The 24544-nt window shown below is 42.8% G+C and overlaps 1 protein-coding gene across 4 annotated transcripts in view; it reads right to left on the reverse strand.

The window, feature by feature from the left end:
- The window catches only part of TSPAN4 (tetraspanin 4), a 496491-nt gene that overhangs the window by 451801 nt on the left and 20146 nt on the right, over nt 1–24544 (reverse strand). For 3 of the 4 annotated variants that reach the window (XM_076344250.1, XM_076344246.1, XM_076344247.1), the window contains exon 2: nt 8271–8349. The exons of the other annotated variant lie outside the window; for it this stretch is intronic. Coding sequence is in view for 2 of the 3 variants with exons in the window: in XM_076344246.1 (XP_076200361.1) it covers nt 8271–8292 (22 nt within the window). In the remaining variant the exon portion in view is untranslated. The remainder of the gene's footprint in view (nt 1–8270; nt 8350–24544) is intronic. 4 annotated transcript variants of the gene reach the window in all.

Genomic DNA, 24544 nt, shown 5'->3' on the forward strand with positions numbered 1-24544 from the left:
AAAAAAAAAAAAAACCACAAAAAAAAAAAACCCACACACCCCACACCAAACCCTGGATAATAGGCAAAATACAGTTTTAGGATCTAAACAGAAAGAGATTTTGCTCTTAATAACCAGACTACTGTTCCCCTCCTCCCCCAATGCAGTTTTCAGACTTAGATTCAGAACATTAAAATAAAGGTCTGGGCCAATTATAAATACGATGTAAAGCATGGAGTTTCCTTGATCTTCAGAGATTTTACTTATTACCTGAATTGCCCTATTTGCCTGATTCACATAATGAAGGTTTTCAAAACACCACTTTGTTCTTAAGTGATGAAAAAAGCAATCACTATAAACAACATCCTCAAGTGTTGTTTCACCTACTGACTAAGATTAGATGCCAATTTAGATCACAGGAAGCTGTAACACTTCAATTTCTGTGTACTATGATATTTTTACTAGGTTGCAAAGATTACCTACATAATTTTCTCTTCCATTTTTTAAACCATAAAACTATCTTCTGTCATATTTATGTGATGCCTTGAACAAAGCTTTTCAAAACTAAGCTACTGGAGCTTGTTCACGCTGCACGTTGTCTCATTGCTTTTGCTTCTGTCATTTTTATGTTGCCCTTCCAGCACAGCAGAGAAGATCGTAACGGTCTCCCAATTCAAATGCATGACTGTGACCCTTGAAGAAGGGTTTCCATAAAACAGGGCCAAACAAAACAGAAAGCAGATAAAAATTATACTGCTGCCTTGTTTCTGCACACAGGACAGGAAAATAAAGGCAGAAGAATTTATCCAAGAACAAATATCTCCAGGTAATTGTCAGTTGAAGACATTATCATATTTTATGACAGTACTGGCTTCAGGCCTCAAAAAGAAATAAAAGTCTCTTTGCACAAGATATAGGGAGAAGCCTATCTTTGACAAGAAATCAGCACAGGAACATGCCCAAAGTGCTAACATACACAGTACCCATGCAGACATAGCATTTTTAAAGATCAAGTTTCTTAAATTAAAACAGTGCTTCTAAAGCTCAGTCTTTCATGGCTCGTAATATAAAGTTCTCTATCAGGAAACCCTTTTAGAAATGAATTAAAAAAAAATCAAAAGCCCAGATTCAACAGAGTAGCTTTGTTAGGGGGGGGGGGGAGGAAGAAAAAAAGATGGAAAAGCCATAGTCTGTTAATATCTTTCCTGCTGTCCGAAAAACTAGATAACTACAGTTGATTTTAGAGTAAGCATGTGAATTTTACATAAAAATAGTGACCAAGAACCTGGTATATAAGGCATGTACTCTCTGACACCAGCACCCCTTGCAATATCAACATACTTTCTTCAGTTGGCAGCACTTTCCACTGCAAGTCCAAAACCCTGCTATAGTCTACTCTGTAGGCATTGTGGAGACAGCGTTTTACCCCCCCATAGATACACAACTGATACATAAGCAAGCCATTTCTCTCCCTTGCCTATAAGGCCTAATGAATTGCTTATACAGCATTGCCAGCATCTTCAGAAGGATGCTGTAACAGCATCCAGACACTCTCCAAATAGCTTCAGAGAATCAATGCTCATGCCCCAAGGAAAGTCAGTGACAAGTAGGTTCCTAAATTCTAAAGAAAGTTCTGGAAAAATTCCATCCATAAAAATCAATCAAGAAATTGTATAGTATTAGTTCATGGATTCATGCTTTCTTTGATCAGCAAACAGCACAGGGATGGCAGGAGTTTGCCAGTTATACTGAGGTGAGTTTTCCTGGCAGAGATGGCTTACCTCAACCTGAAAAAGAGCCACCTCCCTACTGTCTTGCATTTGCTGGAGCCACAAAGTGCTCTAGCTGTATTTACAGAGTAGTTGCGGGCTGTGGAGCAAAAATGCTTTTGGCTTAGGTGCTTAAACACAGCTGTGCTCTAGAGAAATACTGTAGTGAACATCAAACACATAATCTGCTGGCACAGACACTTTCTCTTCTGTGCTGCATCGCTTCCGACACTGCCTATATCACTGTCATATCCAAGTACCTCCCAGCAGTGCACTAAGTGCTGCAGCTAATATCTGATGTTCAGTTTATTCTCTCTCTTCCCTGAGGGAGAATCATATGCACTGCAGTATGAATTGTTTTGAGAGAGTATAGGTTTTAAACAGGTACAAACAGCTTCTTTTTGAAGCTGAAAGCATGTGCCCTGAATGAAAGGTGCTTAGGCACATCATGTGCACCATTTCACAGACTAGGGCCAATATTCTCCTCTCCTTTCCATTAAAACAGTCTCTTCTGCACAGAATGGCTTTATCCTTTTGGAACAATGTTCTACTGAACCAAAATGAGCAAGAGATTAAACAATTCCATTAACACTGGAACAAAGAATTAGATTTTTCAATGCAGAACTTTTGCATAGGACAAGAATGGTTTCCAGAGGTGTTTGAAGGTTTTGTTATTGTTTTTTGACAAGTCATCAAAATCTACAGGCCTTAATACTAAAAATTGTTGTTCACAGACCATAATTTTTTCTGTACTGAGAAAAAGACAAAAAACCAAAAACAATTAAAAAAATATTCCTACAGAGGGCATAAGAAAAAACTAATCAGTTCTGCTCAAAAAGAGCTTTCCTATAATTCCCCAGCTTATCTACAAACAGCAACTGATATAACAGTTCCTAACTCTCCACCTGTTGATGTAGCTTTCTTCTCCATGAAGAATTAGAGTCCACACTACCAGCAGAAAAGAAAAAAAACGTTACAAGAAAAGACACAACAGCATCCCTGTAGTCTTAATACTATTTCAGATTTTCAACAATAAAAAGTCTTCTAAGAGCCAGAAAGTCACATTTGAGTCTCATATGTAGGTCAGAGACAAACTGTTCTTTCTAAAAGAAATTAGCAATTAAAATTTAGAGATTTAGCTTCACACAAAAAAGTTTCCAAAGAAGCACATCTGCCATCTCCACTGTGCTGCTGGACTAAGATGCTGTGAGTGCTAGAAGCATTGTCAGCACAGGAACCTAGAGATCCTGGAGATCTAGAGCTCAGCCACCAAGCTGTTAAGTCCAAAGTCACTGAACAAGCTCTGGTGACAAGCAGATGTCTTAAACTGTAGGGGTCCAGAATGAATAACCATCCAATTTTCATGGATGAAAAAACAAGTCCGAGCAAGACTAGAGCACATTGCTCTTATCACGGTGGTCTTCTCTAGAACAAGCACCTCCAAATCTCAGCTGAGGACTTTTCTTGAGTATTGCAGCAGGTGAAAGTGTCAGCCAACACAAACATGGCAATGGAAAAGATGGAGATAAAAATATGTAAGGAAAAAAGATTCTTCTTGGATTTTGATGAGTGCACTACATGAATGGGATCAAGGTAAGTCAAAAACACTACAACCAAACAGAACAACAATTCCCAGGGGAAACTTGTACCCCAAGTTAAAATTCGTCTACCTGTACCCACTTCAGGCTGTCTGACTTGTTTTGCCATGCTGTCCTCTCTATCACAGAGCCAGTTTGATTTCAGAAATGCTTAACACAAAAAACAGTTATATCCCCATGTAAATAACAGAAATACTTTTCTTGCAAGAAATATTCAAAATCCCAAACCTCTGCAAAATGCTACAACAGAATTTGCACATATCTTCTAGTTCTGATGGCATGACAATCTACTTTGAATTGGCTCCCATGGTAACCGCAACATTAAGGTCCCCAGAGAGCCATCTCACACACACACGCACAAGATTGGAAGGAATAGGTCTGTAGCTTTGCAGTTGAAGAGACAGAACACAAACTTGACTCAACGCAGGGAGTCTCTCCACAACAGTACCTTCCTTTCAGCTAACAGGATTCAGAAAGACACCATTTCTTTCCCTTAGGAATGGGATTCAGTTCTCGTGTCATCTCCAAGACTTGATCACGCACTTCTCTTTAGGAACTGACCCTTGCTACACACTTCCCTCACACCCCAATGCAGCCTAACTGTAACACATGTACTTACATCATTTCACTAGGAGCTTTTTGTTCCTCAGCAAGACCCTGCTTTGTAATTTTTCTAGTTGGGTTGATGGAAGCCCAAGGAAGCCAAGAAACAAAGCTCTGCATATTTTTCAGTCAACTGGAGAGCTAGCTGCTCTAGAGAAACACTGCAGTGTAGTCAGACCAGAGATGCAGCCCAGGGAAAGTCCCGTCCCCTCCCCTCCTTCCTTTGCCATACAGATGACTCAAACACTCCTGAAAGCAAATGCATCCTTTTATCAAATTCCCCTTTCCAAGGGCATGCCTCATATCACAGTTTCCGTTCCCTCACCAATGATTTTTCTTAATTGGCCAATCTAAGCTGCTGCAGGATGACACAACATCATGCTCCCGCAGCACACTCATTCAGGAGGAAGGGAACGAAATACATTTCTCCTACTTCGTCAACTTGAGAAGATGGAGCAGTAATGACTAGACTGCAAGCAATGAGGCAGCACTTACTGTTCCACCACATCACTGTGCTGTTCACTGCCACACACACAAAAATGTCTGTGTCTTTCTCATTTCCACCTGCTAGCAACTGCATTTCATGCAGGACATGGTCTAATCAGAACTCAGAGATCCCCAAGAAAGGGAGCCGATTTAAAAACAAAACAAAACACCATACTTACGTTGTCAGTACCTTTCTGACCTCTAGCTTGCTATGGGGTACACACTATGACTGGCATCACAGATGTTTAATGCAAAAAGATCTCTTTGTGTAAGGAATATTTATCACCCTTTTCATGGAACACCCCTTAAAAATTCAGATAACAGCCCTAGAAGAGGCACTTTCACAACATCCCACTGACACACACAACTCCATTAGTGTCCCTCCTTTCCAGCACACTCTAATTTATTACAGTGTCATAATTTGAAAACTCAGACTCTAGCAAGACAGAAAGAGGCAGGAAAGTAGTTTGAGTGAGACCTATCGCAATGAGAAGGAAGTGTTTTTCAGGAGAAAGACCAGAAAGTGATGGTTCACTCTTTGCCCCAAAAGAGGTTGTCTCTCAGCAAATCAAACCCTTTTGTTCATCTTCCAAACATATTTTGGCTGAGCTTCAAACTTCTAGAAAAGAGGCAGGAAATAGCAAATGAATTATAGTATCATTAAAACAATAGTAGCCTAGAAGTTTATACAGCTTTTATTTAAGGCTTCTGTTAAGGGGGTTTTGTCTATTATTTTCTGAAGTTGTTCTGCTTAACATTTATAGAACTTCAATTACTTGTAGATAAAAAACAATGCACACTATCTAATGAAGATTACTATGAACACTACCCTTCCTTTGGGAAAGTATCTTGAAGTAGATGAGCCAGAGACACTTACGCAAGCAACAGGTATTTTTGATTCAGTTTCTCGGAAGTGAGAAACAGAAGAGAATCTAAAATTCCTGCCCATTTGGCAGAGCACAGGGCTTTCTGCCTCCCCCTCTCTCTGAGCCATGACATGGTAATTCACAATGTGAACTGAAGTCCTGAACGTATCTGCTATTTTACATCTGGTTCCTGTTATTTTAACCTCAGAAGCAAATTGGGAGAAAAAAAAAAATCCGATTTCTGCTGATTGCTTATACTTTCCTAAAGTTCCCTTCCTTTGTTCTATCAGCCAGGTTATTTAGACGATATTACCCTAATCCAACAATGAACTTAAGAATATGAATATTTCCAGTGAAGGCAAAGGCTCTAATGAATCAAAATGCTTTATTTATTAGAGTTCATCAGCTCCTGCTTCATATCCTAACTACTCCACTGACATACCCTTACAGTTTCATTATTATGCCTGTTGTATTAGTGCTAAGACAGGCATAGAGCAAGTACACTCAACTTGGGAGTTCAGTTCTACCTTCCTAGGGGCAACTTTTCATACATCAACTATCAGATTCTTCTTCCTCTAAACTTTTACCACAGCTATTAACAATTGACACTGGGCCAGTTGCCTCTGAAGAACAAGCGGTCAGAGTGCACATGGAACATCCTGTCTGCCTCGGGGAATAACCAAAAAACTAGTAGTACAACACTTGTATAAAAAGCAGCCAGTCTGTTGCTGCTCTCTGTCCTCAGTACAGTCATGATTGCCCAAAGCAGACCTACCATCAGATAAGACAGGACCAGGGTCTCCTCAGTTACACTGCAGTTACTATCCACTTCACTGGGATTTGCTCATTTAAATCAGAAGAGCATGCAACTTTGTATGACCACAGGCTTATCCAATGCAGTTAGAGAGCAAGATCTGCAAGCAAGTTAATGAGTTTGCAAGGGCATGTTAGTCACTAAAATAAACACTGCTCAAGGAAATTCCTACTGCTTCATTTGTTACGTCTTGTATCGCCTGATAGAAGATCACATGAATTAGGAACAAATGGCATTAGCACTGCAACATTCAAGAATTCAAGAGAAATGCATAAGACAGAAGGGTTGTTCCTGCATCACTGCTTGCTTGCTAGGTTTGACACCAGCTGTCAGTACTTCCGCAGAACCTGCTCTATTCTACCCTTGCTCCATCTCATACCAGTTACCCAGCAGGCAGGCCAGGAAACATGACCTCTGAAATAGAGAAGAGAGAAGGGGAGTGGGGGAGGAGATACTATGTACTCCCCTGGCACCTTTTCTCAGTCATATTGCAATACCTCCACAGTAGCTTCTGCTTTTTGCTCTCCCTCTTTAAAAAGAAAAAAAGCAAGCATTACTTTTGCCTGTGGATGTAAAGGAAATAAACAATCTCAAAGCTCAAGAGAAGCAAGATGCACCCTCACTTGGAGCTCCCCGTAGCCAATCCTATAGGAAAGGGACCATAGCTAGCACTAGACAGCTGCTACTACTACTGGAGCCTGGATTCCTTTTACCAGCTCCTCACGAGAGACACATCCTACACTGCCTGCCATACGGCTGTGGCAGGTTCCAGGTACCAATGCAAGCCAGCACTGCTATCCAGAGAACAGAGAACTTTCTTTCCTTTACTGCACCTCACTCCTGCTCCCAGAACCACTCCCTCACATGGCTGTGTGTTCCTGTTTTGTTAAAATTAGCATCTTCACCAGAACAAAACTCCACAAAAGGCGGCCTTGGTAAAGAAATAGTCAGCCATTAGCATGGGACAACCTGACCAGGGGACAGGGATACATCTCTCCCATGGAGAATCTTCTAAAGCCAAACTGCAAGTCCACAAGTCAGCAGCAACACACAGATATACCCAAAGCTAACAAACATCTGCCTTTCTCATGGTTCTCAGGTTCCCCCTACATTTTCCTGTTACAAAATTGTACAAAGGATCTTGTTTTCTCACAAGGGAAAGGAAGAAGAGCCCAGAAATTGAAGGAACACAATAGTGCAAAAAAATGTCAATGGGTTTCTTCGGAAACTGATGCAGAATTCATGTGTTGGTGATGGAGTGACAAAGTACCAAAACATATCAGTGCTCTTCAGAAAGCAGGAAGACAGCACTTAACCTCTTTATTCCAGCTTGTTCATTTAATCCTAGGCAAACAGGAACCTTAGCCATTTTTCAAGCATTTCATAAAGTAATAGCAATAAAATATCTAGGTGAGGAAGCTGTTTTACATTAAATGGGGGAAAAAAAAAAGAAAAAAAAAAGATAAAAACAACAGCCTGGACTTCCTAGCAAAAAGATTAAAATATGCAAGTAAGGGGATGGGGGGAGGGCAAGAGATGGGATGTCACATACTGCAAAGAAGAAAAACTATTGCATATTTAATGGAGTACAAGATTTTTATTTGTAAACCCATAAGATTCTGAAAGTCTAACCACCTTCCTTCCCTCCCTTCCTAACCATTCCCCTCCGTAATGCAAGGGTGGTGGTGGGGCACACTACAATACCCCACTGCCCCCTAGAAAGGCTGCATTTCCTTTTCCAGTGGGACTGTATCCCAATTCTACAATAACATGCCCTGCAGTTTATTAGGCTCTTCTCATCCCAAAACACCAAAACCAAACCAAAATCCCACACTTTGCCAAAGCAAAGAATGACAGAGAGTCCCATCTTAGAGTTTGTACTCCTGTGTGTCCCATGAAGCTCACAAGGGACCAGACCTGTCTACATTAGAAAAAATGCAGATCCTGCAATTCCTGAACTGTTGGATTGGCCTCACTGATCCAGCCTTGGTGTTGGAATACACATGTTGTCTGTTGTTCCACAGCCATAGCAGCCAGTAGTCTGGAAGAAAGGAAAGTGGTGGTTGACATCCATGAAAATCAGAGAACATTCTTTATCTCAAGAAAAGAGGGAGAACTTTATTCAAGGCAGTGCAAGACAGTCATTGTCACTCACCAAAATAGCTTACAAACTTCATCAATTAAGGCACACAGTCTGATCCTGGTGTGAGTTTTGAATAAGAAAATGTTTCCCCCTGTTTCATGCAGAAAGAAAACAAAGTTAAAATGCTGACAAAAATGTTGCTTGAGTGCTTCAAGTAACTGCAGCCTCAGACCTCTTCCTTATAGCCAGGACTGTATTTTGAAAAGGGGAAGAGGAGGGGGAAAAAGTCACACCACACATTCACAGAACATGACTCTGATCTCTCTGAAGGAGAGGCCAAACTTTTGAGTCTCTCCTGTCCAAAACAGACAAGGACACTCACACCTATTAGGTTTCCTATGCTAGCACCAGTGCACTAAAGTCAGCTCTTTCATAGAATCACAGAATCATAGAATCATTAAGGTTGGAAAAGACCTCTAAGATCATTGAGTCCAACCATCAACCCAACACCACCGTGCCCACTAAACCACGTCCCTAAGTGCCTCATCTACACGTCTTTTAAATGCCTCCAGGGATGGCGACTCAACCACTTCCCTGGGCAGCCTCTTCCAATATTTAACCACTCTTTCAGTAAAGAAATTTTTCCTCATGTCCAATCTAAACCTCCCCTGGCGCAACTTGAGGCCATTTCCTCTCGTCCTATCGCTAGTTACTTGGGAGAAGAGACCAACACCCACCTCGCTACAACGTCCTTTCAGGTAGTTGTAGAGCGCGATGAGGTCTCCCCTCAGCCTCCTTTTCTCCAGGCTAAACAACCCCAGTTCCCTCAGCCGCTCCTCATAAGACTTGTTCTCCAGACCCTTCACCAGCTTCGTTGCCCTTCTCTGGACATGCTCCAGCACCTCACATGCTCCAGCACCTCTGGACATGCTCCAGCTTTTCACAAAGCTAAAGGACACAAGAAGGATACATGGGTGGGAAGGTGGGACCTCCACCTTCTGACAAATTTGATTAAAATTGGCTGACAGAGTCAAACATTATCAGCATGGAGTGACCATCTGCATGTGCCTAACAACCTAACATATAGCATGATCATGTAAGCTCATTTTTTCAAGTGTAGTTTCCTAAGGAAACATGGGAGGGAAAGACATTTTCACTGGCACTCCAAGCAAAAACAGAGTTTAATCTGGCACCTTTCACAAGTACTCAATTAGTTTCCAATTCAAGAACAGAAAAGAACAAATTAATTGACCAGCAAAGTCTTAGAACAAGCCTGGTACTGTGCTATCAAATGGAAATGAGGGGAATCAGGCTACAAACAGCCCTGCTGCAGGCATCCAAAGTCCTCCTCTGCCAACGCTTTTCCCACAGGACAGCTTTGGTTCTCGTCGAAAGAGCCAACATATAGTAATTGCAAGAAAGACAGTAAATTTGAATGTGTGTACCAAAAGAATTTCCAGCAGTCAAAATTCACACACACAAAACCAGTGAGCTGACATACAGACATATGCACACAGATCAGACTACCAAGTGGTCTAGCCTAGACAAACATTAACCAAAGCACAAATCAGTACTGTAACATGCTAAACAAAAGTGGATGGACGAAAGCCACCAAAAAGCTGCATTCTGAAAACCATCTTTACACAGGAGGTTAATCAGAATGAGTAAGTGAGTGAACATTTTTCACTTCTGTGTGTGCAATATTCCCCAATGGTTTAGTCATTACAGCAAGAACCCAAGCCTTTAAAGACAGATCTGCCTAAGAAGCTGAACACTTCAGAGAGCAAAATTAACTTGGTGGTTAGCTTCCCTTCCCAAAGAATTGTATTAGACAATTATTTACAGAAGTCAAAATCAGGCCAACATTTAAGGGCCACAAGGGGAATAATACAATGATTGCAAAGGAAAAAAGCAAACAATGGCTAGGTGCTTGTATTTGTTTGAGTCATATACACAATGGCATTCATAATGAATACTAATTTTGAGTTCTGCTTTATAAAGCATATTCCTACAAGGAACTTATTTTCTAATTATGAGCTCCAGTGACCATGCACGTTAAACAATGAAAACAAACGGCAGTAGATACTAACGTTGCGACAGTCCCATTATCTCTCAAGCAATGCATAAGGATAAAGCTGTTAGACATCCTCATCGGCAAAATTTACTTGAAAAGTCACTTCTATCCAAGTTCCTACAGCTGTCAGTTTACTCTCCCTCTATCCACACCAAAAGGAGGCAATTAGAGAAAACTGAATTAAAGATTAGAATTCTTACTTACCAAAAATATCCATAGTTTAGAGATCACGTTCTTAAAGCGTTCCTGCTAGCTTTTTAAAAGCAAAAACCCAAAACAATCACCCTCAAAAGAAATTGGGAAATGACTGGAATTTTTTCCTTCATGATGTTGCACTTCTAAGGGATTCCCTGCTCATTGTCCTCCTTAAAAATGCAGGGACAGCAAAGACTTGATCTTCTAGGTTACGTGTTAGAATCATAGAATAGTTTGGGTTGGAAGGGACCTCTAAAGGTCATCTAGTCCAAACCCCCTGCCATAAGCAGGGACATCTTCAACTAGATCAGGTTGCTCAGAGCCCCGTCCAACCTGACCTTGAATGTTTCCAGGGATGGGGCATCCACCACCTCTCGAGGCAACCTGCTCCAGTGTTTCACCACCCTCAGCGTAAAAAATGTCTTCCTTATATCTAGTCTAAATCTACCCCCCTTTCGTTTAAAGCCATTCCCCCTTGTCCTGTCGCAACAGGCCCTGCTAAAAAGATTGCCGCCATCTTTTTTATAAGCCCCCTTTAAGTACTGATAGGCTGCAATAAGGTCTCTCCTCTCTCCTCTCTCACAACGCCAACGCTCTCAGCCTGTCCTCATAGGAGAGGTGTTCCATCCCCCTCATCATTTTTGTGACCCTCCTCTGGACCCGCTCCAACAGGTCCATGTCTTTCTTATGCTGAGGGCTCCAGAGCTGGACGCAGTACTCCAGGTGGGGTCTCACCAGAGCAGAGTAGAGGGGCAGAATCCCCTCCCTCGACCTGCTGGCCACGCTGCTTTTGAGGCAGCCCACGATATGATTGGCCTTCTGGGCTGCGAGCGCACATTGCTGGCTCATGTCCAGCTTTTCATCCCCCAGTACCCCCAAGTCCTTCTTGGCTGGGCTGCTCTCATTCCCTTCATCCCCCAGCCTGTATTGGTACTGGGGGTCGCCCTGACCCAGGTGCAGGACCTTGCACTTGGCCTTGTTGAACCTCATGAGGTTCACACGGACCCACTTCTCGAGCTTGTCCAGGTCCCTCTGGATGGCATCCCGTCCCTCTGGCGTGTCCACCGCACCACTCAGCTTGGTGTCATCTGCAAACTTGCTGAGGGTGCACTCGATCCCACTGTCTGTGTCATTGATGAAGATATTAAACATGATATGAAGATATTAAACAGTACTGGTCCCAATACGGACCCCTGTGGGATGCCACTCATCACCAATCTCCATCTGGACATTGAGCCGTTGACCACTATCGTCTGGATGCGACCATCTAACCAATTCCTCACCCACCGGACAGTCCACCCAACAAATCCATGCCTCTCCAGTTTAGAGAGAAGGATGTTGTGGGGGACCGTGTCAAAGGCCTTACAGAGGTCCAGATAGACGACATCTGTAGCCCTTCCCGCGTCCACTGATGATGTCACTCCATCATAGAAGGCCACTAGGCTAGTCAGGCAGGACTTGCCCCTGGTGAAGCCATGCTGGCTGTCTCAAATCACCTCCCTGTCCTCCATGTGCCTTAGCATAGCTTCCAGGAGGATCTGTTCCATGATCTTCCCAGGCACAGACGTGAGACTGACTGGCCCGTAGTTCCCCGGGTCTTCCTTTTTTCCTTTTTTAAAAATGGGGGTTATGTTTCCCCTTTTCCAGTCAGTGGGAACTTCACCGGACTGCCATGACTTCTCAAATACGGTGGATTGTGGCTTAGCAACTTCATCCGCCAGTTCCTTCAGGACCCACGGATGGATCTCATCGGGTCCCATGGACTTGCACACCTTCAGGTGCCTTAGATGGTCTCGAACGTGATGTTCTCCCACTGTGGGCGGCTCTTCATCCTCCCAGTCCCCACCTTTGCCTTCTGCAGCTTGGGCGGTGAGGCTCGAACGCTTGCCGGTGAAGACCGAGGCAAAAAAGTCATTGAGTACCTCCGCCTTCTCCGTGTCCCGGGTAACCAGGTCTCCCATTTCATTCTGGAGAGGGCCCACATTTTCCCTAGTCTTCCTTTTATCCCCGACGTAGCTATAGAATCTTTTCTTGTTGCCCTTGATGTCCCTGGCCAGATTTAATTCCATCAGGGCTTTAGCTTTCCTAACCTGATCCCTGGCTGCTCGGGCAATTTCTCTGTACTCCTCCCAGGCTCCCTGTCCTTGCTTCCACCCTCTGTAGGCTTCCTTTTTGTGTTTGAGTTTGTCCAGGAGCTCCTTGTTCATCCATGCAGGCCTCCTGGCGTTTTTGCCTGACTTCCTCTTTGTTGGGATGCATTGCTCCTGAGCTTGAAGGAGGTGATCCTTGAATATTATCCAGCTTTCTTGGGCCCCTCTTCCCTCCAGGGCTTTGTCCCATGGCACTCTACCAAGCAGATCCCTGAAGAGGCCAAAGTCTGCTCTCCTGAAGTCCAGGGTAGTGAGCTTGCTGTGCGCCCTCCTCGGTGCCCTAAGGTGCCTAAGTGTTCTTCAAGCACACGAGGCATTGCTATTTTGCCACAGAGCACCTAAGGCATCTAACAGTCCTTCACTACCTCCCTAAGAGCCTTCATTGGCAAACACAGCAGTACTGTATTTCTCAGCTGAAAGGCTTTAAGAAGTATCTTCTAGATGTCACCTCAAGGCTCATCTGAGTCCAACAAGCAAAAGCAGAAGTTTGATGCTCAAGCGCCCCAGCACACGCAGCTCCCTAGACAGGGTTTTATTTCCTATTTTACTAGATGCTTTAAGCAAGAATGAGGGAGGCATGACAGTTTCCAAAGAGATTCACTTACAGCTTCAGCCTTGCAGCAGGTGAATTTCAAAGCCAAACGATTTTACTGAGAGCAAGAAAACACCACCTGATTTAGAAGTGGCAGGAAAGTAAAAGATGTGCTGCCTATGGTAAAGTTAAAACACCCCCTTGTAAGAAAAACTATGTTCGTGCCTGCTGCGTTACTGCTCTCCCAGCACTACAAGGGATTCCAGACAGACATCAAGCCCAATAAACAGAACAAAAGCCCAGAAGTCTCAGAGGAGGTAAAACCTATTGTTTTATCAGTGGCATAACCTATAGGTACTTCCTAATGCAGCTTTTAGCTTAAACATACAATAACTGGCACAATACCATCATCGCAGGGCTGAAACCAAAAATAAAAAAGCTACAAGACAGCACAGAGAAATCATAGGCTTCTCCCAGGACAGACACATGGACAATGAAGAGTTATGTTTGAAGACATTCGAGTTATCCCCACACAGCGCAAGCAAGAGGCTTGCACTGAGAGCAGCAGCTCATTTCAATCAGGGGAGCAGGACTTCTCAGTTACTCCTCAATATCCCAAATGTTAAAGATTAACCTCTAGCAAGTCTTCCAGTGATTACACAGAACAGACTTTCAAGAACAACAGCATGTGATGAAAGAATATTCAGAGACAAGGCTGTGTAAGACTTTTTGCCTTCTATGCACTGTTGCATCTTCTCGCCAGGAGTAAAGGATGCAAGCTGGCCCTCGCCTTAGTCTGAATTTCTGAATAGAGATGCAAATAGCAGTAATACAGGCATACGCTTATTCCTATGCTGATTCATATTGAAGCTAGGACAGAGAATGACACGTTTCTACATAGCACATTTCAAAAGTTTTGAACAAGACATCCAATTTACATTTCTTTTAATAAAAATAGATCTGCTTTATTCAGAATTGCTGCTATTCCTATTGTAGTTCATAAGAAATGCAAATTCCCAGAAGAAAAATGCATTATTCACTTCCAGTGTGTGAATCAAGAAAGATTTGCATATATTAGACTGACTCAGAGGTGAGTTCAACTTATGCCAATCACATAAAAAATTAACCATAGGATCTACTCATTACATAATAGCAGTGACTGACATCATGCAGCAAGAGAAATATTTTGACCTATCATATGACACTCCCAACATATAAGGATTTTGTTTTCTATGTGAGCACATAAGTGTAAGCTAGCAACAGCCAGAGTCTGTACCCTCTTTCACATGCATCTGACCCCAATAAAGCACACCTTTTGCCCCAAACCCTAACAGGTTTTTCTGGCAGAAAGTAGTAAAAGAACAGTGTTCCCAAGAAAATTATGAACTACACACAAATACAAACATATTAAAAAGGAGGAATATATTCCAGTAGCTTAAAGGTTTTGTCAATTTAGTTTTTAGTCTAATGTTCTCTGGGTGCTCAATATATATAACCAAAACCCTGCTTAGCTCCAGGAAGGCTTACTGGCACTTCATTTCAAGTCCACGATTGTGATCCTGCTTTTTGTCTTGTTTCCTCCACTCAGGATCCTGAGCTCCATCTCATGGTCACTGCAGCCAAGGCTGTACCCAGCTTTCGTATCCCCAACCTTCCTTGTTTTTAAGTATATATGTAAGCAGAACATCTTCCACTTTTGCTCTACAGCCTGCTTGTTCATAGTGCTTTCTTTCCCCTCACACACACAGCCCAGATGAGTACCACTAGCATTACCCAAGTTATTCCCATCAATCAGAAGTCTAAATGCAGCCCAATAGGAACAAACCTGTAAAGCAAATAAGCTGATCCCAAGGGCTCCCATCACCCACATTAGCATTTTGGGATAGGGTACTTCGGACTAGACTATGAGCATCATACATGCTCCTGGAACACAGCTTCCAGTTTAGTTTTATCCAAAAAGGAATAAAATACATACTCTGAAGCTACTCCATTATTCAAATTTAAGTGCAGTAAGGTGGGACAATCAGGAGGACTAGCTTCAAAAAATGCACTCCTAATGCAAATTAACTGTCCAACATCAGTGCACACACAGAAGCCCGTGGTCTAATTCACACTGCATTTGTTGCAAAGGGCCAGTACTACACACTTGGAAGATGCAAAATGCTCTGCGGGCCAATCTGAAGCCGAGGAAATCTTGTCCTAATTCCCAGAAGTTAGGTATCTGTTCAAAACCCCCAAAACGCAAAAGGCTCAGTATCTCTTCCAAAATGCTTGTTTAAAAGCGACTGAAAGAAATTATACCAAGTAGTATATTTTAATTGTTCTACCTCAGTGGCATCTGAATTATTTTCATTGTTAAGAAATACTTGTTTTTGAATACATTGAAGGGACACAATCAGGCTAGAAATAAGCAGAGCCATTAAGTGGAAGTCAGGCTGAATAAAGATAGATCTTTGGCCACCGGTCCGGTGTTTTACTTGCAGCATTAGGCAACACTTCAGCGAGCACGAAAATGTATATGCTAATATACAATGCCCTGTCCTCCAACCAGATATATCGCTTGGGTTCTTTACAGGAAATTCTGCCAAAAAGGGCTATAAGGCAAATGCTAGTGTTTTCTGTGTGCATTCTGACTAGACAAAAAAAATTAACATTAACATACACTTTCCTAACTATCCAAAGTTTAAGGTTAGTAGGAAAAATATTTATATATATACATATGGGGGGGCAGTATTTGTGCTCACATGTATAGCATTGGGTGTTATACAATTAACTGAAAATCAGGTACCTATTTCCATGCTCAAAGGTCAGGTCTTCAAGAGTCCTCACTGTCTACTGGACAGACTTTGTACAACAGCTAGATCCAGCATATGCAGTGCTTCTTAAGTTACACACTTGAATAAGAACATCCATCTTCGAAAATCTAAATGCCTCAAAAAAGCAAGTGGTTGGGTTTATGTGTGTATTTTTAGATGAGGAAAATAAGAATGACTGAAAAGCCTCATATAATAAGTATAGTTCTGTTTATCCAGAAGTCAAGCTTATCTCCTATCTGTGGAGACACACATACCTTTGAGAGGCAGCGGGAAATCCCAATTGTAAGTTTAATGAAGAAGCATCTATTCTTAATGACTTGGGCTAGCTGTTTCAAATGCCTTGACCCAGTGCCTTGAGAAGTAGTCAGTAAACCTACATAGATTAAGAAACGAGTTGTTGGTACTTTTCAAAAGTGGTTGTAAGCCAAAAGGGCAAGAAAAATCCTTTATGAGGTCTTCCTCACCCTACTCTTTTCTGGTTTTCCCTAACTATTTAATGGTGTAAGGAAACAGATGTCAGCTGCATTAATGACCCCTCTGTATGGGAATTCAATACTGCAATATATTTTTTAAAAAACAGTCAAATCTGCAGCCTGGGGCAATTTTGGAAACCTAAGCAAGACATTTGCAAACCTTCCTCCTCCAGACTTCATGTCAATCCACAGGCATTCACAAGCATGAGGAAGAGAACCCCAGCTTCTACTAGGAACCTGGGGTCTTACCTATTTTCATTCCATTTATTTGCACACCCAAGTTAAAAAATTCTCCAGCTGAATAGCCACAACAGAACAGCTATTTCCAGAGAGCAGCAGCTAAGGTATATAACACGCCAAAGATCAAAAATCACCAGGCCAGCAAAGAGTGCCACACAAGCCTGTGTACCGATCAGTAGCGGGGAGGCTGGACTAAGTGCTCAGGAGACCTGGGCTCGATTCCCAGCTCCAGGTATGCTAGAGGCACTCCCTGCCCATCTTCCTCCATTCAGAGGACACGTTCCCGAGGATAGGAGCTCTCTTTCCTTGTGCAGCGCCTTAATGCTACAGGGTCTCTGATAACCAGCAGAGCAAAGACTAATTCCCTCCTCTTCATGCCTCCAACAGGAACAGGCTGACACAAAACTGCAAGCCATCAGTAACTGTAAATAAGAGAGAAAAATACATAATTGAGGCAAATTAGATTTGGAAGAAAACATTGAAGGGAAAGGAATAAAACAGCACTCTTCATCAGCCGAGACATCAGTCAGTCATGATCTGGAGTGTTCACACCCGCTCTGCTCTGTCACAAACTCCCACAGCTCTGAAACACACTGCAGCAGCACCCCAACACCTCTCCTTCTGCCAAGCCTAAGCAGTGTAACAGGATCATTTTGTCATTCAAGTTCCCATTTAGTTAATTGCTGTAACACCTTCAAATCTCTACAGTGTATTTCACACAGAATGTCTGCACAAAGTAAAGCAGCCTTGAGGGTCTGCCTCCACCAGCCTGCTGAACTCCTGAGCTGCTGAACACATGAGAGATCTTGCCACCAGACAGCAGTGGGCTTGGGCCGCTGGCACAGCGGGCATCCTTATTTATCTGTGTGCTTACACAATCATTTGGGCCTACTAACAACCCTGTTCTGGTCACCGTTTACCATCATTCTTTTTTTGATCTATCATAAAGGCCTCAGTTCAGAGAAATACTTTGACACATGCTGCTCTGCCTTGGCTAAGCCAGACCGATGCAAGACAGACAGGTCTCGGAGCCAACATGTTCAAGGAAAGAGACTAGAAAGGACCTAGGAGGAAATTCTCCATGGACTCAGTAGGTACAGGTCATCTGTAACACATATGTTTTGAAAGCCCTTTGAAGTACCTTTGAAGCCCTTCATAGACTTGAAACCCTTTGGAAATGCACCTCTGAATACTTAGCTGAATAGGAATTTGTCAGTACTTTGCTGAATAGGGACCCAGATTACAGGAGAATAAATTATACAGGATCTTTATTTTCTGTACCTTGAAAATTCTGTCCCAGTTCCCCTTTCTTTCACCCCCTCAGCAGTGGCTATTTATCTGTGTTACATCCATGCAGACCTGTTTAGTTCAGCTCCTACTCGTTACCATGGGTTTGGCAGGTGATACAAGGAAGGTTTTGTTGTTGTTACAAACATTCTTTGCCATGATGTGATATTTTCAACTACCTAAACAAAAAAGTTTATATTGCACCTTCCAACAGCCAAATCAGTCCTTTATTTGAGACACAGTGGTGACAAGAAAATTCAGCAGCATAACCCTTCCTTCCCAATTACAGCTGCAGACAGCCACATGGATTGGTGCCAGTAAAATGTAAGCTTCTGCCTCCATGGAAGTGAAATAACTTCTATAGACTGAAAATGGAGGATGAATAAACAGAAACCAATATCAGGTCTTGTAACTCATATTAGTGCCTGAATGTGGTTGAGTGTTGCAAGTTTCCAAGGCAACATAAGGGGCAGATTTAAAAACATCTTTTTGAATGCAATACAATTGCCAGATTCATGGTTTTCAACCCTAACTGTTCCAAAAGTCCTGGGTTCCCCATGTTATTTGGTCAGACATCCTCTTCTGACTCTGTAGTATGCCACAGACTGTGAACCTCTATCCTACATCCAAATGGTCTGTGTAAGCACAGAACCACCCCTCCCACATACCCAGAAGTGGGGTATTTATCCAAGCCACACACTATGGCTGTCTCTACATATCAACTCATAACAGAGTTTGTAATGAATCTTTGGCAGGGCCAGCTATGAACATGACACTTGTCCACACATCACAGCTAAGTGCTTAATTTATTAACAGAGCTCCAGTGTATGTTGCTGCAAGCCTAAGCCCTGTACACAAGCCACCAAGCAGCTGACCAGAATTATTTTATGTCTGTACAGTGAGACAACTTTCAGCTCCCATACAATTGTAGAGCATGCTGCTCTGCATGGTATAGCAAGTTATTACCCAGCAGCTGATTTGCAGTGTGTTTTTTCTACCCATTGCAGTAGTTGAGTGTTGCCATCAAACCACTTCAGAAAAAAAAAAAATTACTACTATTATTCAGTCTTGAACACAACATACCCACCTTGGCTCATCTTACTACAATCACTGCCGGAAGTCTATAAAATCAGTTAATCCCAGGTTCAGGGCTTGTTCCACCAGATGTCCCTCAGCAAAGCACTGAGTGAGTAATACCCTGACCACCCCCAAAACTTACCAATACCACTTCAGGTAGGCTCAAATCCCAGCTTGCATCCAGCAAAATCCTATCTCACCATTTATGCACCATAAAGGTGCACTGAAGTCTGTGACAAATAGCACACAAGCAAGTGATGGGACCAAACAATGTGTCCAGCTGCTGGCAAGTTTACCTATTTAATGACAAAACACCATTCAGCATAACCAGGTACTCACTCAAAGCCAAGTCAACAGGAAAGAGCTCCTAGTAAGAGTCAGCTGTTTCACCAGCTATTACACTGCAAATCTTCCATCAGGTAAGTTAATAACAGCAAAGAAAGCTACAACATGGATTCCATCAACTGCAAACCACTGAGATGTCAACACTCCTAAATGGTTATAAGATGGAAAGAAGGGGAGAACTACCCTACAGCAACAGACATTCATATTTTGGGTTTTTTCTGGCCTAAATCTATGAAGGAATTAATTCAATTATTTTTCTATACTACTGATTAACTACTGAAAATACTACTGATTAACCATCCAAACACAAAATGCTGGCTATTACAGCTGTGTTCTTTCCTTCTCTTTCAAAAGGTATTAGCCACAGTTCAGATACTTAAGTGTATAAATTCAGCCAGGCATGTTTGATGAAAGCTTTACCTTCTATCACGGCATTTTTAAAGTAGAGAATAGGCTGCCTTTTACCCTTCCAGCATCATACTGAAAAAGTAACTCTCTCCATGGAATTGAAGAAAATACTGTGGCTAGCAGAGCCCTGTTGAGAGACAGATTAATTATCTACTTGAGTATGCATGCAAGAGTGAGCTTGTCACAGCTAAGGGAAAAAGAAAAAAGCCAATCAGTTAGGGAAAGGTAGCAAAGCTACTGTGCTAACATTCTCCTCCCTTAGACCTTCTGCACAGCTCAGTGCAATGAGAGAGGTATGGTGTTCAGAAACAGCAATACAGCAAAATCAGGCTGGGGAATTCGTTGCCCTGTGAACAGGACAAGACAGGTACTGCTTGCAATCCACAGTGCTGCCTTACCACAAAGTACCACCCCACTCCATTTTCAAGGGTGGGGAAGCCACATTCTGAGTGGCCAACCTAGAAGGGAACACAATGCCCTTCAAAACAAGAACAAAACTGCAGCCACAAACTGCGGCCTAAAACAAGCATTACCACAGTGCCAGCTTTCTAGGGACTAGATTTTGCCTAGAGCTCCGCATAGCCCAGAGACACCCAGTGGTTGAATCATACATCACAAGAACGTATCATTAACGGGAAGGTTAGGGAGAGCATCCTCCCAGTTCATTTATTTAGTACAATCTCAGACTGACATGATGCTTCTCTGCTCACCTCCAGCTCTCAGACTGGGGGTGGGAATGGATAGGGAGGTCTAGGAGAGAGACCTGATTCTGAATGAGTGACAAACAGCAAGAAAGTTCAGAGAAAGGAGGAATCTGCAAGGTTTCACACCAAGCTTTATCTTGCACCTGTAGATGTTACCGACAACCTCTGGCCCTTCCTGTGCTCTGCCATTCCTGAGGAAGTCCCTCCAGGCAAGGCTCTGCCTTATTTGAGGTCTCTTGCTAAGTTTGGGTAACCATTACCTGCAGTCTGAGATAGGGGCAAGTGCTATGCCACACTGAAGGTCCAATGGCAGCTAAATGCTCCTTGCTGAGCTGCTACCATTGCCAGCAGCAGCTACACTTCCTGGCTTAAAAGAGACTTAATGACCCACAACAACTAGTCAAGATACACGTGCAAAACAAAAGTAAGGCATCACCCTTCACATTATTAGCAGCATAGGACCAGACTCTATACTACAAAGAGAAGGAAAATAGATCCAACTTGAAACAAGCTTTTAGCAGCTCTACAAAAGTATAAGCAGAGTTTCCTTTAAGCCAAGTAGCAGCAAAGCTGCAAAAGGTGGCATGCACAATGGGTCTCCCATGCATTGCAAGGGCTCTCCAATGCTAGGCTTGACTCCATCCCACCCACCTTTAGGCACTCGTGAAATACCCAAGTTAGGTGGATCATCATAGTCAGCTTCCTCTAAGGTCAATGGAGAGAGATGGACACCTCTTCCCGCTAAGATGGAAGTCATCATCTAGACAAAAGCATCTCTCCACCTCTTATTTTAGACCTGTCAATTAAGTGGCATGTATAAGCCAAAGTGTATTAGGAACAGCTGGATTACTCAGGGCCAACTAAACAGGATTAATATTATGCTCCCTTACTTGGCCTGCACTACTGTTAAATCTGAGTAGCAATGCTCAATTCAGATGAAAGTAAATAGTGAAAACACAGTAATCTCCAGAGAGACACAGAAATGCATATTTTAAGCTTCTTTGTGGCTCCTTCTGGAAAACAGCACGGCAAACTTTGTTTACAACCCATACCACATGCACAAAGACAAATGCAACCTTCAGCCAAGTTCCAAAGACAACTCTGTTTTTTTCTAGAATTGAAATGTCATTTTTCTAAGGAAACAGTGCTTTTTGGAAATAGCGACTATATTGTAGCAAGGGACAAACATCAGGGAAAAGTAGTAGGTCAAGTGCATGAATGGATGACCTTACAGTGATCATTCTACCATAAGAGACTTAAGAATAGTTTCGTTCCCTGACAGAAAGCTCAGAAATGCAGCAGCACCAGTAACCCAGAAACACTACAGTGACTCACTTGTTCAACCAAGTATAAACTCAGATGCTCAGGGAAAGCAACAAAGGCATCAAACAGGACACAGGCTAACCAAGTAGACACAATATGGCAGCACAACCTGGACTCGAGTCATAGCTCCTTTCACTGACTTGCTGGGCACCTCACTTTCTGCCTCACTTCTCACATCCCGTAAAATAAGCCTTCTTTTAGCAGAGGTTTGACCTACAGGTGAATATTACTGATAACCAGTAGGTGTTCTCAGAATACAAGCTGATCATGGCATACTGATGACAAAGAAAACACTATGAAGAGATTTTATGTTCCAACACCCCTGACCCTAACACACATACTGAACACAGAGAGGAAGTGAGGGAAACATACCAAGTATTGCAGGAAAAGTCACAGAGAACAGCTGAATAAACGTGAAAAAACAGAAAGCAGGCAAGGCTGATCACTGAGAACAGCACATGACTAGTGTGAAATGAGAGAGCACAAACAAGCTTGGAAGGCCTGAGGTCTTCTCGTAAGCAGAAGGCAGCATTCAGGACCCTGCTGGCCCCCTTAAATCACACTCTGTATCTGCTCTTGTGCTCTGCTATCAGAATTGGCAAAAAAAAAATAAGAATAGAAGAAACAGGTAGGGGACAGAGCTAGGTCAGCTGCAGCCCCCTTCTCTCAGCTGCTCAGAGCTCCAGCTTCCAGTATTTGCCTCTCTCCTTCAGCCCTGCCCATGCAATCCCCTTTCAGCTATCCCCCATATGACTCAAATTTGAGGCATTTGCTCCACACCACTGTGTGTACAGAGACACCGACACTCACACCATGTTCTACTTCGTCAGTGACACATATAAGCAGAAAAAAATTAAGAGGGAAGGTTCCTTCTCCCTCATTCCTCCTGCGTCAGAGCGTCATCTTTTGCTCTGCAAAGCTTTTAAAAAGAGAAAACAGATCTGAAATGAAATGAGTGGTATAAAAAGTGTCTGGAACAAAATACCATATGTGCAATGCCTCTTCTCCTGTTCTGTGAGCTACAAAAGAAAACAGCACCTTCCCTGACAGAAGCAACAAGGCTCTCTTAAGTAATTGGGGGATGGGGGGAGAGGAAAGGGGCAAGAAAACCACATATTGTCCAAAGTTCAGAGAAGAGCTCCTTTCAGCAGCCATGAGTAAGAAAGTTGCAGAAGTGACAGCTTCGCTGCCTCCCTGCCCAGCTGGCTCTCCGACCTGCCTAGAAGCAGCATCCAACACCACAGGAAGGGCTGGCTTTGTTTTGGACACTATTGGCCAGTGGCCTTATACACAGCATTACAGAACGCTGCTTTCCTCACAAGTTATGATGGGGCAATTTATTTTCATTGGCATAAGCAGAGAAGGAGAGCCAGTCTGATCCACTCTGCAGCAGCAGGACACTGTGAAAGGCAATTTTACATGTGTACATCATACAGTCATAACACAGCATGCACATTACGCACACCCCGTCTTAGAAGGAAACCTTTCAAGAGAGACCTTTGACTTCTGAAGATAAACTGAAGCTTCTACAGTCAGAATCTTCAACCTTCAATCCCCATCATCCATGTGCTGCTACATCAAAGTAAAACCCTGTTTTGACTTCCTTCATGACTTTCAACTCCGCATTCCCTCGTATTTCCACAGCAGTGCGCCCTATAAAGTCACAAGAGGATTTTCCCACCCTGTTGACATCATCTCCTCATTACACCCAGTCCAGTCCATGCCACTTAGCACAAGCCGCAGGCTGAGTGCTGCATAAACAGTACCAGATCCATTGCACTTCAGTGATCCTTGCTGACATTAAGGCTCATAGACAGCTATTACAAGTCAAGGCCAGACTACTGAGCAGCAACTTTCTATGCATCTGTGGTGATGCAAACTGTTCCACAGTAAATCTAGAAACTACTAACAGTTGCACTCTGCCCTCATCATCTGCACACACACGTGCACTTACACACACAGGTGCTAAATACCAGCCTGGCTTTTTGCATCCTCTGTGACTTCTTCCCTCCCCAGTCCCTCAAATTTGTTGTGTCCACTCTGACCCTTCAGACTTAATAAACCCTAAGGCAGCTTGGCATATCAGATTTCAGAAAAGCTTCTTTTTCCCCAATACTTCCAGCTTTCAGCCAGACCCTTACACCACAGCTCTTCCAAACTGTGGCTCAGAAACACGTCCCCTGACTTGTTTGCTGACATCCATGCAGCTGTCCAAATGCTTAGCCCTGTTGTAGTGCTATCGTATGTAAACCTTCAAATACTTCGCATCAAAATGAGAAGTTCCAAATTAAAAAAACAAAACAAAACAAACCCACCAAACACAAACAACTTAAATGACTGCTAAAATCACCAATATATCAGCTGCAACAGCAACATTTTGGAGACATTTTTCTGGGGCTTTTTATTATTACTATTATTATATCTGCAGAAGGTAAGTCAAGAAAAGAGAGAAATAGACAGAACCAAGCCCTGCATCCGAGCAAGCTCTCTGCAAGCAAATGCAGACACGTTTCAGGGCTGGCAGAACATTGTGCTGAGATTAAGTGGTGTGGGTTCTGACAGAAACACAATTTTTCAGATCTGGTATGAAATCTGTAATGCATGCCACTGAATAAAAGCTTCCATAGGCTGTACAGCAGCACCTAAATATTTGTCCTACTGCTGTTCATCCATAGCTGGCACACATTCAGAGACTGCAAAGACAAAGCCAAACCAAAGCTCA

The sequence above is a fragment of the Aptenodytes patagonicus genome, chromosome 7 (assembly GCF_965638725.1).
Source record: "Aptenodytes patagonicus chromosome 7, bAptPat1.pri.cur, whole genome shotgun sequence".
NCBI classification, from domain to species: domain Eukaryota; kingdom Metazoa; phylum Chordata; class Aves; order Sphenisciformes; family Spheniscidae; genus Aptenodytes; species Aptenodytes patagonicus.